Genomic DNA, 19,685 nt, shown 5'->3' on the forward strand with positions numbered 1-19,685 from the left:
TCTTTACTAGAGCAAATGTAGCCTTTGTTGGTTTGTTTTTCAAACTTTGTTGAATTTGTTTGTTTTGTGAATGTGACTAGTCACTTCTGAAAGCCATGTAAGCCCATATTTCAGGCAATATCCCATGGCCATGACATCCATAGTTGAGATGAGCAATGCCTGAAGAAGTGTCTCTTGTTTGTTTCAAAACTGTCACTACTACCTACCCTTCAAAGTAAAAGCAGACGATTTTACTTTGCTTTAAAATATACAAAAAACTCTTTTTCTTTTTTTAATTTTACTGAAAGAGACACAATTTTGCAAGTAACAGTGATTCATTTCAGCTGGCAACCCAGAGAGATAAGACACCATTACTGTCTTTATTGACTATTCATCATGTCCGCATGGCTCAGGGGCAACTCTTGCCTAAAGGCAGCTGCTCAGCGCTGGCTTGGAAAGAGCTAGGTTATCTGTACAGGTTCTTGGATCAGCCTGTTGTGGTTCTGAAACGCAGATCAGTAGCTTGGGAGATGTATTAACAGCAACCATCCTCCTGGTGCAACAAAACCAATGACCTGTATATGCCTCTTTAAATGTATTAGGCTGGTAAATACTCTGAGTGATCCTGAGTCATAAGAGTAGATCCTTGAAGAGATTTAGAAGGAATCACTCCCTTCAAGAATTAAGCACCTTGCTCAGGGCTGAGGTAATACACTGTCCTTCAGGACAGTGCTGTATCTCTGAACCTTTCTCTGAAGTCAGGCAGTCTGATACGAGCATTGCAAACCATTTATTTCTGTTAAAACTTGTCCATTTTAAGGACCACTTTGCTGGTTAGAACACTCACCAAAGTTTCAGGATAAGATCTCAGTATAAAATTAGGCCATCTGCTTGGAAGTGAGGGGAAAAACAGCTTTTCACTCTTTCCCTGGATCTTGGACCTGAGCTGTTCAGCAATGTAACTTTGCCCACAAAATTGAGGTGTGTCTGGGCTTTAAATCCTGAGAGGGCCAGACAGGTATGTTTGCACATACATCACCACAGTGTACTCAGGTCTCACTGTAACTGTTTACATCTGGTTGTAATTCTGCTCTCAGTCATATAGATTCCACTAGGAAGTTAAAAACATTGTCCCAGCCCTTACGGACTACAGTGATGTTACAATTTTTTGCACTATATAATGGTGTTATCACTGTGTTTTGAGTAGATTATTGTAAGAAAACCTCTGTATATACACATTCCACTCCTCAACCCCTTAATTATTTATGTTAATCCCTCCCCATCAGACTCCAGAGATGGGTACTGAAGGAGAGCTTGGACAGATCTGAAGGACACATCACTCTTGTTAGTCTGCCCTCTTGAATTACTTCCTCACTCTTCTCCGTGGAATTCTGTGAGGTCAGGCAGGCATGTATAGTGCTGCTCATTTCCATCCTATATCAGTACTGAAGATCAGAAAGGGTTTGCACTTGCTGCCCTTCTTAGAGGGCAAGTCCCTACCAGTAAATCAGCAGACCTCACCAGGTAAGGAAGCACTGTACAGTTTAGCTGTTAGAAAGATCCCTAGTATGGTCTGGACATAGGCCAGTGACTGCTTCCTCGAACATTCAGTTCAGGCATGAGCCCAGACCACAGACAATGTCAAGATACAATCTGCAGGCAGGCACCTTGTCTCGGAGGACAAACGCATTAGCTAGGATGGATTTGGGTTATTCATTGTCTGCTGATCCCAGGGACAGTGCTTTGTTGCGAGGAAAAAAATATTATCAAGAGCACATGTTGCAAGACATATTGTCCTCCAAAAATCCGTTGCTCTTCCTAATACTAAAAGAAGAAAGATAACAGCTCTCACCAATCACATAGCATGTCATCCAGGTTCCCTTGCCAAACACGCCTTGGAGAAAACGGAAGATCAGAAATACAGTGAAGTTTGGTGCGAATGCCACTATGATACCACATATCCCAACCCCGAGACAGGAGAGCAGGTAGGTGAGGATTCTGCCATATCTGTTGAAAAGGGAAAATAAAGTGAAAATTACAAAAAGACACAAAGGTGGTTTTTTTTTTTCCCTGGCATCTCATTTTAATGCTAGATCTGAAAGCACCTTTATGAGACCAGTCTTGTTCCAAAGGGAGGCTGCCTGAAATATTGTAGTGCTGGCCCTTGCAATATGGGAATCTTTTACCTGTGGGAGTTATCACTGCCTTTATGTCACTGACTTTAAAACTGGTGATGTCCCCACCAGGCTCCTTTTTATGTTAGAAAATAGTTTTGTCTTTTTTTATCTAAACTATGGTCCATATGTTACAGTTCAGATTCTTGATCCAGTTGAAATAAGGGAAACTTTTGTTGGGTATTTCTGTTTTCACAAATTAGTCTCCTAAGAGTAGTTTCAGCCAGCTCTGTGAAAGTAAGTAATTTTTTCTTTAAGTGCTCTATGTGGCTTTCCAGTGTTTTGTTTAGGCTTAGATTGCTTGTTTTCAAAGTCAGCGTAATGTATTCATGAGTCCCATTTTCCAGCAAAACCCATCATTATTAATAGACATGCCCAAGGAACGCTGTAATTAAAAACAAACAAACAAACAAACAAACAAAACCCAACAAAACCTGCCTGTAGTCTCATGGAAACTGTGCCCCTGGAACACAACTGAAATTTCCATTTTGATCCCTTCACCATTGTTCCTGCTGCTACGTTAAGAAGAAGAAATTAAAAATTATATAACTATTCACCTTACCAGAAATTATTTGAGAGAATATGTGTTTGATCATTTTGTTCAAAAAGTTTTAAGAAACGAATTTATACAGGACAAAAAATTAGGGCATTTTCAGCCAAGTCCATCCTTTTCAGTGCTGCCAAGGAGACAAGAATCAAATGGTCTGGCTGCAGCACATTCTCCAGTGCTATCAATGCATAACATCCATAGTTGTACGGTAGTCATACGCTTAATACACAAGTACTCCTATTTTAATAATTAGCTGTGATATGTCTACTCTTACACAGTCTTAAGGTGCTGGTATCACAACTGCCCAGCCAGACACCGAGAAGAGATATGTTAAGCTAGCCAGTGTCGTAGCACCTTTTCCACCTTACTTTTTCCCCTATTACTATATCCCTTGGAAAGAAGAGGTTTTCCTTGCTAGCTCAAACTTTGCTATCTGAGATGAAATTCCAGATAATTCTGTAAATATTCATGCCTACAGAGAAATTGCACTTTAGTTATTATTATGATTATTGCAGGTAGCAAATAAAACAGGTAGAACAAAAATGTTCTGCTATTGAAATCATCAGTAGTGCTCTCAGCCAATGCATAGGTTGACTACAGTTACTTATCAGCAAAAGCACAAAGCCAGCTTCCTTCTTTACCCTAAGAGCAACGTAGAGCTTATGGGAGCTTCCCACTCCTGGGCAGGGTGGCTACTCAAACCTGAGTATCACCTACATCTTTTCCTTGGCATTCATCCACCTCTAACAGAGTTGAGGACCAGCTGGAGGGAGCTATGTCCTTGGTGGTAAGCGTATGAGTCCAGCCTGTGAATGGATAGAGTTACCGTACTTTGTGCCTTCCTTCTTTCCTCAAGTAGTTGCTTTCTTCATCAATAGCGCCTATTAAACATTCTCCAGTAAAAGAATGTTGAGTCCAGAAAACTCTAATGAATGCTTCCTTTTAATTTCTGTGTCCTTCTGCCCTTCCTGGGTCCAGATGTGCTCAGAAAACATGAGAAATGGCAAGAAAAGCTCTTTTCATGACATTATAAAGTCTAAACAGGATCAGTAAGTATGATGGCATGAAGTTTCCAGCCCAAAAGGAAGCGAAGATTACATTGGTTGATGTTGTTAACCCAGGCTGGGAAAGTTTATCCAAAGTGAATTAAACCCCCAAAATGTTAACGCATGCTTATTGCAGGTGACATTACAAGTAAATTCACCTCCGAACAAATCAAAGGACAGCAGTGCTTACACAGTACCTGTCTGCAGCATAGCCCAGGGTGAACGCGCCAGCCAGAAACCCCAGATTGAGGACAGCCTGTGAGAGATCCAGCATCCAGGCGTTGCCACACACGAGGTTATACTGTGGGAACAAGGGAGAATCCATAAACACCCAAGATGTTTCATTCATCATCCTCAGGGCAAAGCATTATAGAAACTGCATAGGGCCATGGTGGGAGGAAGAAAGGGAAGGAAGGGGAAAGGGGAAGGAGAAAGGGGAAGGGGAAGGGAAAGAGAAAGGGGAAGGGAAGGAGAAAGGGAAGTTCAACTATGCATGTTTAACAGCAAGGACCAGTGGGCCATGGAAGTGCACCCATAGCAAGCAGTCTTTGAGCTGTTGTGAAGGTAAAGGGAGAGCTCCTTGCCAAAAAGATGGTGAGTTTCATGCATCAGTTGTCCAGATATGGAAAGCAAACTCGTCTTTTGCAAACCAAACACAACGTTGTTAAATTTGTTGCCATGGCAATGCCATGACTTTGTTTAGTGCAGAATAAGGGCGCACAGCTATAGCCAATGAAAATACCAGTTTAGAGATATTTAATTATTTTTCTTAGTGTCTTCTGAGGTGGTCTCTGAGGAAAGGAAACTAAAAACAGACCTCAGATTCATTTCAGACACATAGAATATTTATTTTCCTGGTGTAGCTTTCCCAGAGTTTTCTATTCCTTATACTGCAGTAGTCATAACTTCCTAACAAGTTGTTACATTGGTGGATAGCTGAAGTTTTCATTAACACGGATGGGGATGGTGACAGGCAGAGATGAAGGGGAGGGAGAAGGGGATGAGAGGAAAGAAGACAAAGACACTAGGAATTAAACCAGAATGAAACTAAAGTAGTTATCCAGACAGCATGCCAATGTAAATTACTTTAGAGGTTCTTTGAGAGTAAAGAAATACCAACCTCTGCCTGCCAAGTTCTGCAGACCTGCTGAGAGTCAGGAGGTTTCGATCCATGCCTGGGGTAACCTTAGGAACAATGTGACTTCAGGACCAAGGGAAGCCGCAGACAACAGCAGCTGCCACCATTTCCCTAGAGATACCCTTTTGCTTTCAGGCATGACCTGTAAGCAATCTTTTAATCACTAACAAGGCACTGGTTGCTGAAGCACACACACAGTGTGTCACATTTGTACTCACCAGCACATGTACCACAATACCAGTGCTCAAACACTGTGCTTGGACAGGTGGCCACAGGGTGGGTTAGAGAGAAGATTAGCAGCCTCTTCTGCCACTCACCATTCTCCAGACTCTGAAATATAATGCCATGAGCCTGAGCCCCGTCTTAGCCCATTTACATGCTGTAATGCCCAGAGAGTATTCCCTGAGCCTAGGATTTCAGAGGTGTCTACAGAAGGCACCCAGACTGGGATCGCACTGAACCTGAATCTGGACCCATAAATTTAAAGTAATACTCTTAACCGTTTATTTATGTACCTAAATAAGAAACCATTTCTCGTAATATTCTGAACTCCAAACACAGCACAGGTCTTTCACTCTCCTTGCGTGTCTCACTACATAGCTGCACTCTTCCCTGTGGGTTTTTGATCAGACCAGTGGCAGCAGCAGAGACCCCAGGCTCTGCTGTGTGCATGACAGCTGTAGTGAGAGCTCAGAGCCTGATGCCATGGGCTGTTTTACAAAATGCTATGTTATTTCATGCATTTTCCTACTGGCAGCTTCAGAGCTGGCTGTGGTGTCCTTTTTTTCCCCAGTCATTTACAGCAATAGACCGTGACACAGGTCAGCTTCAACCTGCAGCTGGGCTCCAGCTTTGAACACTGCTTAACTCAAACCTTTACACCATTATTTTCTGCTTCCAGTAGATGCTTGTGGAGTGACCTGGGAGCACCTTTCCCCAGAGGGGCAGGGAGGAGCCATCACAACCCCCTCCTAGCAGTCCCCAGGAATAACAGAGAGGTCCAGCCTGTGGTCTGCAGAGGGAGTTTTCTCCTGGTGAAGGTTAAGGTCGCTCAGCACCTCACAATTGGTTTGGCTCCTTGAAAGATCAAAAACTTGGAGAGAAGTATCAGGCTGATTGATGGATCAGCAGGTAAGGCTTCATACAGGACCCGGTTTAAGAGCCCTTCATAGAATTGCCTGGGTCAGAGAGAAAAATATCCTCCAACACTTGCAATTGCTCCTGAAGAAGATGGTCATGGGAGAGGACACCCCCTCATAAGCCAAAACAACCAAGGAGAGAATGGTGAAGTGAATAAGAGCATTATTGCCTCACCAGAAACAGCTATATATTAGTGTGAGAACAAAATTAAGAAGTGAATGTAATAACAAAAGTGTTGAAGCAATGTCAAAATGAGATGATGCTTGCACAGACATCAAATCTATAAATAAAAACACTGTAGATGACTTAAAATCCACTTGCCCATAATTTCGGTTGTTGATTTCAGAGACCAAGCCCCACATTTCTAATGGCTGTAAACTGCATGGGTATTTTACAGCTCTCCCTGAGCCAACACACCAGGTTTCCCAAGACCCAGGACACTATCTCTGTGATATCCCAAGTGATTACAAAGGGAACAACATTGCAGCTGCCCCACAGGAGGAGGGGTGTGCTTCCCACCCTGTGATAGCCTGGCACCCTCAGCTCACTGCAGAGACACTCTCTCGGGGAAGGCACCTACCCTTTGAGGAGCAGCAGGAAAGCCACACAGGTAGCTGAGGATCTTACCTCCCAGGGCGGTGGTGGAGTCATGCCCTGAGGGACCAGCCACAGTGCCTGCTGCAGGCGCTGGCCCTCAAGGTTTATACGTTTGATACTTCTTCAAAGGGTATTTTATTTTTTAAATAGTTTGATCCCTCTTTACTGTAATCACGCAATGGATAAACTGTCACAAAAGAGGGCAAGAAAATGAACGTGTGCCAAAAAGAGGGAGGGGGAAATATCTTTACCAGAGAGGACTCTTTCATCTGAACAGACATTTCAGATGATTCAGGCGGCAGTTGAAACATAGTCAAATATTTTAAACATTCCAGGAAATAGGAAAATACAGAAAACTTCTAAGAAACTCTTAAGCTCTTTGTGAAGAGATTAATGACAGAACACTCGCTGTACTCTCCTAAATCCTGCGCTTTGTTATTTTCTAAGTATTTAAACTGCTTCTGGTACAGATAAGCTTTCTCAGACCTTTTCTGTTTGCTTGACATAGCACCTACCATTTAAGTCATCACTCTGCTAATGTCTTGCTTTTCGTTTGCAAACATAACCTTTACAGGGGAATGTAACCTTTAAAAGAAAATTGCGCACCCTGCAGAGATATGTTTCTGATCTAAGCTCCCTGTCAGACCCGCAGCACCACTTCAGCTGTGACCTGGTTTGGTTGTGCCTGATAGTTATCCCTATATGCATCACGTGGAGGAAATGCATCTCCATCTGTTTACCCAGGATCTCAGCCTGTCTCCACTTAGCCAGTAGAACTCCCCTAAAACATCTCCTATGTGCCTTGCTAGCAGTCCCCACAGAAGGAAATGGAATGGTGCTTCCTGTCTGTTTCTGAATGGGCGCATGTTTGTCTATGCATGGGCTGATGTTCGCATTCCTACCATAGAGGCTTTTCCTATGCCCAGGCAGATGCTGCCCATGCTCACTGACCAGGAACCCCTCCATGCAAGTATCTGGTGGCATGAGGGATCAGTATCCCTGTAGTAACCATCTCCCACTGTGAGTAACAGGAGAGCCCATTCCCTGAAAGTATAAGTTCTTCTCATAACATACCAAAAAAATCCCACCATATGGTCTCTAAATGTCACAGACTACCCTCCCTGGATCCTACTTGGTTTCCAAATTTGTTAGCACTCAGAATCAAAAACTCTAGGGCTCACTATCTGTCTAGACTTTAACTGTCTGACTTAGGTTTTCTTTGGTTTCTTCCTGAACATTACACTTGGGCACCTCCAGAGAAGACCTGTAGCTCACATCAACTGAAAATAAGCTGTGGAAGAAACCAGTGGCTCATGGCTGAGCATCACACATCTCAGCAAGCTGGGACCCAGCTGAAGCTTCCCTTCAGAAGTGTCACCTCTCTGGCTGCAAAAGCACACCCTGCTGCTGCAGAATTTGGGTCATATTCTAGAGAAACATCTGTGAGACATTGGAGTGAGGAGAGCTTAATGTCCTGTCCTGCACTTGTAGGTATCTGTCCACAGATAGTGTCCTTGCAGCACGTACGTATGCAGTGAAGAAAACATTTCTGTTTTCACTTGAATAATCTCCCCCAGGTCAACACAGCAGAAAGAGAATGTCACATCCTGCATTCAGTCCCCTTTCCTCCAAAAACTCAAAAATTAATTGCTAAAACATTTACTGCAGTGTGGGGAGAAGGATATGGAAAAAAAAAGAAAAGCCTTAGGGGGTTTTGTTCTTAAGCCTATCTGTTGACCTAGACGGCACTGGCTACACCTACACGCTGTTAAAACCTAGCTAGCCAGCTCCTCATTGCAATCACCACGTGGATGAACTAGCTCAGCTGGCCAGCTCCAGCTAAGGGAACATCCTCTTCCTCATCATTGCCATGCTCCCAGCTAAGCCCTTCACGGCCCAAGTTCATGCACCCAGCACAACCCTGTAACCCATCTCTGCACCCACTGCCACACTTGTCTGCATGAGTGAGATCTCTCTGAGGGAACAAAGAGGTTTTGCACTAGCTCGCCGTAGTTCATTAGTGTAGTAATCACTATAGAAAGGAGTGGGAACTGGCTGAGATGGGAACAGAAGAAATGCTTGTACATGACTGATGACTGGAAAACACAAGGACTGTGGAAACTTCTCTTTTCTTCACACCTTTGGCAGAAGGCAAATATTTTCCATTTTGGTTTGACATGCAGACTAACCACAAACTTGCAATTCCTGGACCTTGAGAGGCCTTTATGCACTGAGAAATCCCGAAAACACTTCAGCACACCTATTCCTGTAGAAATGCATTGCTTTAAATGACAACATTATTAAAAGCTCTTCAAAAAGTCGCAGCTTTGAGTAGGAGTTCGATATCACTTTACTGCCTCTTACAATTAATTTCAAACTGATGAATGAAACTCTTTGGTCAATGAAGACATCTGCAGTGATTCCTCAGCCCAATTACAACAGCACATTGAGAGCCCACACACAGGTTTTAAGTGGCATTCATACAAGTGGCCAAGCAGAGGCTGGTTTACCCTTTCGCTCCCAGTGACAAAGGGGAGAAGCCCCCATTAGGAGCTGTCCTAAAAGCAATAAATAAAACCAAGGCCTGAGCCCACAGCCAGTACTACCTGGCTTGATTGCAGTGACAGAGGTGTTGCCCCACTGGCGTAACCCATGCAAGGAACTGCTCCAGTGTTTCTCATAGGGAAAGCAAAGTTAGAGGGTCTTAAGAAATTCAGCAATTGCTGCTCCCTTTGCTCCTCCTTTTCCCCTTTCCTTACACTACTTAATATTAATCCCACCCTGACGGCTGAAATAAGACTGGGTCTTGCTATGCCAATGGCAATAATCACACTAGCTCAACACATTGGGGATGAATTACACTGTTTATTGCCTTGGAGGAGGACAGCAAAAGGACCTTTATCCACCCTGAGCTTGATAGACATGTAATCTCCTGCTCTGAGGGACGGTAAAAGCTACATGACAAACATTGCTTTGCTTACAGGCTTCTCTGCAAATGCTGGCTGACTGTCATTTTCTGAGACAGCTGGCAAGCAGAGGAGTAGGAAGATTTATTCCCAGCAGGTGCAATAGGATATGTTCAGATGATCATTTGTCCATGTCAGACCTCACACTTTGGCAATAAATCGTTGGCAGGTCTTGAAATGACATCATCTATGGCGTGGAGACTTGCTGCAGACAGGGCATACTGGAATCACTCCCTCTTGCTGAACTCCTGCCAACGAAGGCTTCTAATAAGCCTAAAATATGCCAGCTGTGCTGTAGCTGCTGCTGACCATGTAGACTTCCCTCTTCCTTTCATCCACCACCACAGGCCATTGAGCCTGCAGGTGCGACTGTACTTCACGTACATGCCTCTAGGAGTCATCACCATCAAAAATGTCTGAATAAAACGATTATTGCTTTGCAAAATATCACCAGCCACCCTTTCACAGAATGCTAGACTTTCTCCTCTGGGGTGACAGCACATAGTGCAAAACCCAGTTAAAGGCCAGTGACTTGTCTTCTACACAGTTTGCTGGGAATATTAGTTTTATTGACCTCCCGATGTCCTGGGTACATGCGTCCCTCTCCCAGCTCATTCGGCAGGAGATGGCTGGCAACATGCTTCCTACCTCAAGTGTCATGGAGTGCAGGGAGACACCTGAGCTCCCTTCCAGACCCCATGACTAGAACATGAGGCTGTAACTTCCCTGGTCCACTGCAGCCCCCCAGTACCCTTCTGCTGCACAGAAACATGGTCCTTTCCTGCCCTTCTCTCCCTGTAAGAGGTGCTACTGTCACCAGCCTTTCCTCCGCAGAAGCCCTGGCCACCTGCTATGACTAGCATCATTTCAGACGGCATCAGCGGGCATGAGCCAAGGATGGATTTAGCTTGGTGATTACCCGTTCAGACTCCCTCTCCAAGCAAAACATGAGAAGCTACTGCATTCCTGTTCCCCCCACTGACGCACGCAGCCTCCTCTTCCAGTTTCACAGGGAGCTGTGCAAGGCACGCTCGATTAGACGGGGACAGATTGCATGGGCCAAAGTCCTCCGGGCAGATCCACCACCTGCGACACCATTGCGTCGGAGGGGATGCTGCCAAGGTTTATGCATAGTGCAGGACTTTGCTGCTGTCTCCAAGCTTGACATCATCCCAGCTCCAGTTTGCCCAACTCTTAATTCAGGCACCAGGGTGCTGGGCTGTGTGTGCAGCACGAGTGGACAACTCTTCCTCTGATCTGGATTGCCCTGATGGAAAAGCCTGACCTAAAGCAATGGAGCACAGAGACCCTTAGACATGTCACTGCAGAATTAGGAGCCTCCTCTCAGAGCCTGTTAGGCATCAAAAGAAGATTTTAAAAGGGAATCTTTAGCAGTACTTTGACCTGTCACTAGATCAAGCTAACTGCCTTTGCCATGTGTTGCTCCTGGGATGACTTCTTAATAGATTTCGCTTTTCTCAAATGCTGAAGGAGGAAATCCCTGGTACATTCTCCCAGCACCCCACTGTACCCCAGCACTGAAATTCAGGAGTCCTATAGCAGCAAGCAGGTGATGCAGCAGGCACCCCAGGTACTTCCAGCAAAGCAGTGGCTGCTTTTTATCAGTTCACATTCTCCCTTTTCCTCTGCTTCCTCCTACTGATGCTACTGTGAGCACCTTTGCAGAAGTTATTTAGGATGAGAGTGGTCAGTGAGCAACATGCTCCAGTCATGTACAAATGAGAGCAATGAAACAAGTACAGCAACACCATTCATTTCACAACTCCTCAAAAATCAGTCCCTCCAGCCATACGATTTAGCTTCTTTTGGATGCTCAGCACCAATTACAATAGCCTGTGGTCTGGCTGCCAGACCTGCTCTGTGATTCAACATCTTTTCCCAGGGAAGGCATTACATGCCTGCATTTGCCCTCTGCCTACCCTGCGACACTACAAATCCACACCAGGTTTGTGTTTGCCATAGGTCTGGAAGAACACCTTCAGTACCCTGACTCTTCTTTTTTCCCCCCCATCTCCATCATTCTCCCTGAATATATGTCCTTCAGATCACCATGTAACTCATCCTTTTAACTTAATCTCCCTGATCACTTCCACTGTTGATTCAGCCAGACAGAAATCTTAGGTAGTTCAAAGAAACAGAAACATGAAGCATTTATGAGTAAACACATGAGAAAAGACATCTTTCATGAGCTGATTAGATGGAGCACAAATCTGCTTAAATTGAGTCATGATTTGTTGAACCCTCAGCTGAGTGATAGGAGACTAAATTAAATCTGGGATTTAAATTATCTTTGCTGGATATAGAACACATTAGTAAGATATCAAGCTCCTTTTAATAGCTGATCTCAAAGCAATCAAGGCAAGATGTGCATGCCACAAGCTTCCTTTTTAGATGAAGAAACCAAGCCCCGTGGAATGTGATTTATCCAACAGATGTTGCAAAACTGGGAACAGGATGTATGTGGCACGGGTCACAGGCCAGCACCCTCCATCCAAGGTGCCAGCAAAATTCCTGCTAGGAGCCACTGACACTGGTGATGGAACGTGCTGCCTTGGCAGAGGAGAGAGAGTCCCAGCCTGTTGCTACTTGCAGACTGTTACTCCCTGCTTTTCCCAATGTGCACCTTTGGGAGCACAGGTGGAAGGCGCTTCTCCAGTCATTCCTTCATTCCTCCTCCATCCCTGGTTCTGGAGGTTCTCCCCAGGAGAAGAGAGGAAGAAGGTGCAGATGGATGAGATGTTTGACAGAGAACATTGAACCATTCACTCCCATTTACCGCTGCAATTTGGTTTCTCTTAGCTGTACCCAGTGGCTCAGCTCTGCTGGAAAATCCCAGTGGTTTTGCTAGATACACAAACTGCTGCCATAATCAGACCCTGAGCACTATCTTACGGACACAACCTACATGCTTTCACCTTCAGCAAGGTTGAAGGGGGAAAAAGAGCAACAAAAGGAATCTGTCTAGTTTTATTGTTGAGTTCTGAGTGGAACAGCTGGTGGAGACTGCCTAGGTAAAAAGCGCCATGATCTAACTCTTTGCAGTCCCACAACAGAGGTACCTTGGAGGTAGCAGTATCATCTTCCCACCACAGCTACTTCACACAGCTTGCTCTGGAGCCAGGATGCAGTTCTCAGGCAGCATTTGTTCTCCTGCCCACCCAGCCTTGGCTGCCAGTGCCAGCGTGGGCAGAGATACATAATTTACAGGGACCAAAGTCTGACACCAGCTCCCTGTTTGTTAATTACAGCCTTCTGAGCAGCTTTGATTCCAGCTATCACACACAAAACTACTTCTCACCTTTGCTCTAGGGCCAGCCAGGTGCTCTGATTTATCTTCTCCTTAGGAGAGATCCTGGCTAAAGCTGCTCAGGTCAGGTGTGGGGCTCAGGGCACAAAGCCGATGCTCTGTCCTGCCTGAAGCCTGTGAGAAGAAACAAGCGGTCCCAGCTGGATGGGGGAATAGTGGTGAATTGGAAGGTTCAGACAGGCACCGCTTTTCAGTTCAGTGTTTACTCAGGGCTTTGCCAGCTGTGCCCTGCTCAGTGTTTCGGAGGGCACAGCTCCAGTCCAAGCACACAGTCAAAAAACACAGTAGGAGGCTCATAAGACAGGCAGGAGCCAAAGCCCATGGCCAAGTTGCAAGCTTTGTGGAGCACCATGATGATTTCCTAGCCAACCCCTCTAAGCACACTTCGTATTTTTCATCACTGCATTGGTGACAGTTACTGTTGGGATGACCTTAAAATATGCACTTCCAAGTGTGAAGACTGTGTGCTGAAGCCAGACCACAGCACATCCACAGCATGATTACAGATTACACAGAGGATCTCCTAGGAAAGCATCCTAAATGGCCTTTCGCAGGTTTATGATTGTTCATGCTACACTCACCAGCGCTTATCACTACTGGTAATAGTCTGTGGTTCTCCGACACTGACATTTCAGGAAAAGCTGAATAATAGCTTTGGGCAAAAATGTGTGTTTGTTGTTTCTTCTTTAGTAAGCACAATCATTTCTGCTGACTCCTGCCTGATCTCAGAAAGGCATTCTGACACCAGGGTTTTTTACTACCGGCAGACTTAAATGTTCAGTACAGGAAACAGAGAATGTATAATATACAGTACCTAGATCATCAAGTGGTGTAAGTCAGCTACACTTGGAGTTTATGTCGACAAAGTTGCTGGCCCAAAACCAAGCACCAAAAGCCTCAGCTACAAGCATTTAACTCTTTATTTTAATCTGACATTCCTCTAGTGACAGAGCAATCTCTGCGTGTGGTGTTTGGCTTTGTGTAGGATACTTAGCTTTGGAGAGCCACCCTTCAGATTAGCACACCTTTCCCTAAAAGCTTGATGCTGACACTTGATCATTCTCATCATCCTTTGCTTGTGACTGAGAACAAAACAAACCCAGAAAGGAAAACCAGCCACAAAAGCAATGAACCTTGCAGGGGCAATATCATTTTACTGCCGCAATCCCGCACCAGGATGGAAGCACAGATTAGAGGACAGGGATATTCCTTACCTCGCTAACGATGGATGAGTGGGGCTGTTTGTACACCCAGTTATCATGGCACGTGGTGAGCGGCAGGTAGCCCGTGCTGCCATTGCTGTAGTGGGCGAGTGGGCTGGCACAGCTGACGGAGGTGTCCCACACGACATCCAGCCTCTCACACTCCCCGCCGGAGGACCTGTTCCCAAGATGCAGGGGCAGTACTGTGAAGTTTCGTTCCTCTTCCAGTGTCCAGCCACATAGCTCACTTTGTTCAGCTGCCCCAGGGATCCTGCACCAGTAGCTGCCTGGTGCTTGCCCAAGGAAAACCACACTGGTGAACAGGAAAGAAAAAGTTATGCCAGTCTGGCAAAGGAGGAAAAAGACCCTCTTCTGAAATCTTCCAAATTCACCAGCTTCCTTCAAAACCTCATCAAAACTTGGCATTATGTCAGGCAGTTTGTCCACTTGCAGCACTCCAAGAGATGACAGAGTTTGCTTTCACACCAGGCATCGGCTGCTGGCACTTCCTATAAGTGTGTCTGCCTTGCCTCCCCTCGCTCCTCTCTTCTCACGTGTGTGCACACACACACAGACACACGGGCATGCAATGCTGCCAGTAGCATGAGTGAAGCCAGGACAGGGCAAAGCTGCTGGTAGGCATGCAAGTGCGCACCCAAGCACACACACAGAGACTCAGGGAATGCCAAGTGGCGTGGGGCTTACACACAGACGGGGAGGAGTGTGATTTAAAGCGTGCAAACATACTGTAGGAGAGGAGGGGCATGCATTTCCTATTCATCCTGAATGTTAACAGATTATGTAATAAACCCAGTTAACTCCTTCGAGGTGGGTGAGCCAAAACGCCAGTTCCTGCCATGGCTGAGATAAATTAATAGGTGCAAAGACAGTTAAATGGGAAACAACACTGGAGCTGTTGCAGCAAGTGATGCAGCTTCTCTGCTGGATGGCAAGGGCAGGAAGAAAGTTGTTTCAAAGACAGCTATAAAGTCTTTCATTCAGCAAATAGAAATGGATACTATGGCAATGTTTAGTTACTTCTTCAAAGGGCCACTTCACCATCTTAATTTACAGGTTTGATTTGCGAGCAAGTCTTTCCTTTCTGTGGTGTAAATGAAGTTCACAAACTGTGCCAAAATCCAGGTTTTTTTTAAAATTGGATCTACCTGTTCAAGAAGGCTTTTATATGACCTTGTTAGTTTTGTCACAGTCTTCCAAATATTTAAAAGAAAAATGACCAGGGTTTATTCCTCAAAAATGAACGGAAACCAGGTTTCACTTGTTATTTCACTTTTGTGTTCACCTGTTTGTTTGAGTGGGGGGAGAAGGGAAGGGGAAGCCAAAACTGAGCTGCATTTTGTGTGCATGTGAGCACACCTTGTCCAGGATTCCCTGAATCAAAATCAGGCAGGTTCTGCACTGTGTTCAGGATCCAGAGGTCCATGGCCACTCTCCTCTGCGAGAAGGAGCACAGCAACAGTACCTATCAAAGATGTCTCCTGCAATCCCTTGACCCTGGTTATTTACGGTTTTGACCATGGGTGTCCATGGTTTTGAAACGAATAACCATTTTTAAAACAGTTAGATCAAGACCAAGGAAGGCTCTGATTACTTTACAGACACTCTGACATGGACTTTGTAACCGATATGAAGACCTGTGCTCTGGTGTGAGCCTGGCGAAGATGGAGGTTTCTAAGTAGATCCACTGCTGTGCTTGCAACAGACAATGCTTTTGAGGGAATTTTGTTTGACCTCTTTTGCAGTAATCAAGCTTAGAGGTCATGACCGCAACACCTTTGGGTCCAGGTCTGCGCCTGAGGAAATGGGGCATGATCTGATGGCTGATTTCAAACAAAGAGAAGCTGTTTTATCCCAACAGGACTAACTGAGACAACTAAAAACGTAGCTTTTATCCTATTGGGTATTAAGCCAATTCTAAATCATGAGGGTTAGTGCTTTGTAAGCCATGTACCAACGTAGCTGTGCTCAGCATTTTACCCATTTCAGAAACCCACTGGTTTAATTATCATGGTCACCTCTTGGCTAATCTGTGGAGCTAGACCAGATAGAGTTGAGTGAGAATTTAATCCATTACTGCAACATTGCTTCAGGAGCTACTTTCTTTCCCAAAAGAAAGCATCGTCTAGTAGCTGGGTGTCAAGATTTCACACACCTCATCCATTATGCTCTTGTCATTTACAGTGTGTGCATCACAATCTGCCAGACCAGAAGCCAGAAAAGCTAGCAGCTGAGAGAGACATCAGCATTAATGTCACAGCAGTGCATGTCTGAGAGTCTCCTGACATTCACCACAGTTACACTGCTGATCATACAAGTGAAGATTCATTCAGTAAATTCAGTTCAACTGTCTGGCATGGGTGATGTCAAAGTGACCTTGGTTCCTCAGTATTCACCCATGTTTCCATTTCTCTATTCAAAATAGTTTATGAATATTTGCCACCATATCAGTGTGCTTCAAGACTCTGGTTTGTCAAAGAAATTCAAAACAACCTAGTGACAGATGCATGTGAGTTGGCATTGGTGCATTTATTCTATGGCAAGAAATGACCAGCTTTCCCGAGATTTTCCTGGAACTTCAGCTCTGTGCTCTGTGAGAGCTGAATACATCTAAGGACAGGAAGATGAGGAGTTTGTATACAATGCCTCTAACTGTACCCTCTCGAGAGAATGCCTTTAAATCTTTGAGGACAGATCTCAGGGACAAACCATCATTTTAAACATTTTATCCTATACATACAGTAAAAAAAATTATGCTCTTTGATACTGGGAAAGAAGCAAGGGAAGAAAGCCAAAGAAGATGTTGACTGATGAAGAAGGCAGAAGCAGTAAAAATAGATGTGTAGAAGAGAACAGAAAGAGGGAGGGGGGAGAGTGAGAAGGCAGCAAGCCAACGAAAGAGCAAAGGCAGAAGCCGTGATGAAAGGTGAGCAGAGGAGAAAGAGATATAAAAGTACAACTAAATTACAATCATGAGCATCTTCAGTTGGAGCTCTGTTTAGAAGCCCAAATGTCACAGCTATTTCGGACACAGAATGAAAACTATGTAGTCTAGAGGGGAAGGCACACACATTCCCTATACACCCATGGCACTAGACTAGCATTTATACATGTCTGGGTGACAGCATGGGACATTTGGCTCAATGGCTGCACTGACTGAATCCTGGAAAGTCAACCTTACTGCAACACCCTGGATAACCTTTGCCAGTGCTTCAGACAACACTTGAAAACCTCAAAGTCCTTGTTTGGGACTGTAAGCAGTGAGGCAATGACATCAGCCTGTTTGCAGACACCTGAGGGCACCATCCTACATAACAGCACCTTTTCTGTGATAAAGTTACACAGAAAACTATGACCTAAGTTTATGATGCCCTATAGATACATGCCTCTTGCTAAATAAAAGAGGGCCTGTGAACAAACTTGAGCAGTGGTCATTCACCCTGCCTGTTATCTTGCTGCTTGATGAAGTTTCATATTGCAGCAAATATTTGTCCCCCAGACAAATCTGCTATAGACTCTATAGCCCTAAGGAGCAGGGGTGCAAACCAGCCAGCATCACACCATTCCAGGGGCAGAAGACTGCCTACACTAGCTTTTTCTTCAGCTCTTCATGCCAGGAGAAGGGGCAGAGATCCCCACAGCTCTTCACTTGGGGCTTACAGTACTTCTGCTAACTGGTGACCCCATGGCAGAAGCTACCACAAGGATCCAGGCAGTAGCAACTCTAAATAGATGGCACAGATCTTCATGGCAAAGTTTGTTCACAGCAGAAGATGGCAGGGCCCTTCATCATTCTTCTCCACTCACTTCTTTCATGCACCTTCCAGCTGCATCCTGCAGGTTTGGCTGTCCTGTGCAAAAAACATTGCTCTCCCATGCTGCTGTGCAGAAGCCTCACACCAGCCCCAGAAATGCCACATGCTCATAGGGCTCACACTGTTACAACATACCTCATTAAGAGCCAGGCTGGAAAGAATATAGGAGCTCAGATTTAGAGATTAAATAATTAGTGGATTTTTTAAAATCAGTGAGAGACCTCTTTGTGGCGCAATTAGAGAAGTTTATGCTCCCGTGTTCCACATATGGTACAGTTACATCCCAACTCAGGACACTAAATTGCATGCAGCTTTTTCTCTGACAGCTCCTGTGTTTTGGTTTTTGTGGCTGTTGTTTTTTTAATTTCACTTCGTTAATCTTTCTTTTTCCTCCCACCACCCACTTTTGTCTTCTTCTTTTACATCCCCCTTCTTCTCCTCCCAGATTTCCTTTTTCTTCCTAAAAAGTGGCAACTCTATTCAATGAGGTGCATCCTTTCCCAGGCCTCCAGGTCAATTTCGTGAGCTGCAGGCTAACTTTGAGACATGGGAAAAGTCAATTCCAATCAACAGGGTTTCCACCTTTTGGCAATCCATGAAAGCAATGCACAATGCATTATAAACCCCTCCCCCACTATTTCCATGGCCTTCAGGCTATTTTTACCATATCCATTCCAAGAACAAATATAAACAAATGTAGTTCTAGGAACTGTGGAGTACAACAACCAGGGAGATCTGCTTGGACAGCAGCTGAAACAGCAGAAGGAAATGGGAACATGGGAGAGAAGAGAAAATGCAAGAGGAAAAAAAAAAAAAGTGGAAAGTGAAAGGAAAAGCAAAACAGGCACAAAGAGGCTCTCACAGGAGAGGGGAGAAAACACCAAAACCAGAAGAACAAGTAGTGACCACACCAGAGACAACCTCTTTCTCTGCCATTCTGAATGCTCATAGGCAAAAAAAAGCAACCGAGAAAGCCATCCTTCACCTGCAGCCTTGTGCTCATTTTCACACCCTGAACTTTCCTTCCTGCTGCCCTGGTGCAGAAGGTGGGGGAGTACATAGGGTTTAGGTTCTTGTAGCCCCAAGGCTCATCCCCACCAGAGCAAGCAGCAAGGGCTCCCTCCCCTCTGCCCCACACTTTTCCTTGCACATACTCACTGGGGGCAAAGCATCCTCTGCTGCAAAGCCAATGAGATCCTGTGGAGTCTGTTTTCTTACCCAAACCCAGTGCTGCTTCACAACCATGGCACTTGCACACTGCTCCTCTTTGCCTGCTGGAGAAGGTCAGGTGCCACACATTTTGGGTGCCTGCAGATAGCCCATGTCTCTTCCCCACTGACTTTAATCCTACTTAGAGAAAGCAGAAGAAACCTGTGGCTCTCCAAGCACATCTGGGAACACACGTTCATTAGGATTTCAGCTCAGTATCTGAGATAGGCCAAGGAACCCAAAGGGCTCATCAGCTTCCCCAAGGCCAGCTGAGGAAAGGGCAGCCAGAGGAAGAGACGTTCATGCACACACATTCTCATAGTCCGTATGTGGCTTCCCTCATCCTTTTCCTCTTCACCCGGTCACTCTGGAGGCCAGTGGAAGAGGCTGCATTGGGCTTTACCTTCCTGTTCAGATAAACATGCCAGAATCCCACAGCACATTCGTCAGGACCTTTGCTAATGGCTCAGAATAACCAAGCATTTCAGACATGAGATAAGACAAGCTGAGTTCACCGAAGGCT

General features: G+C 45.1%; 1 protein-coding gene across 1 annotated transcript in view; it reads right to left on the reverse strand.

Annotated features, from left to right (window-relative positions):
* SLC22A3 (solute carrier family 22 member 3) overlaps window positions 1–14,842 on the reverse strand; it is a 28,140-nt gene extending 13,298 nt beyond the window's left edge. Inside the window, exons 1-3 of the mRNA XM_061471420.1 lie at window positions 14,133–14,842; window positions 3,947–4,050; window positions 1,832–1,986 (exon numbers count right to left, since the gene is read on the reverse strand). Of these exons, the coding sequence (XP_061327404.1) occupies window positions 1,832–1,986; window positions 3,947–4,050; window positions 14,133–14,546 (673 nt within the window). The 5' untranslated portion in view covers window positions 14,547–14,842. The remainder of the gene's footprint in view (window positions 1–1,831; window positions 1,987–3,946; window positions 4,051–14,132) is intronic.
* Window positions 14,843–19,685: the final 4,843 nt, after the last annotated feature.

Source organism: Pezoporus flaviventris, unplaced genomic scaffold, assembly GCF_033815535.1.
Source record: "Pezoporus flaviventris isolate CSIRO_AGI_PZ_B2104156 unplaced genomic scaffold, CSIRO_AGI_Pfla_v1 ptg000066l, whole genome shotgun sequence".
Lineage (NCBI taxonomy): Eukaryota > Metazoa > Chordata > Aves > Psittaciformes > Psittacidae > Pezoporus > Pezoporus flaviventris.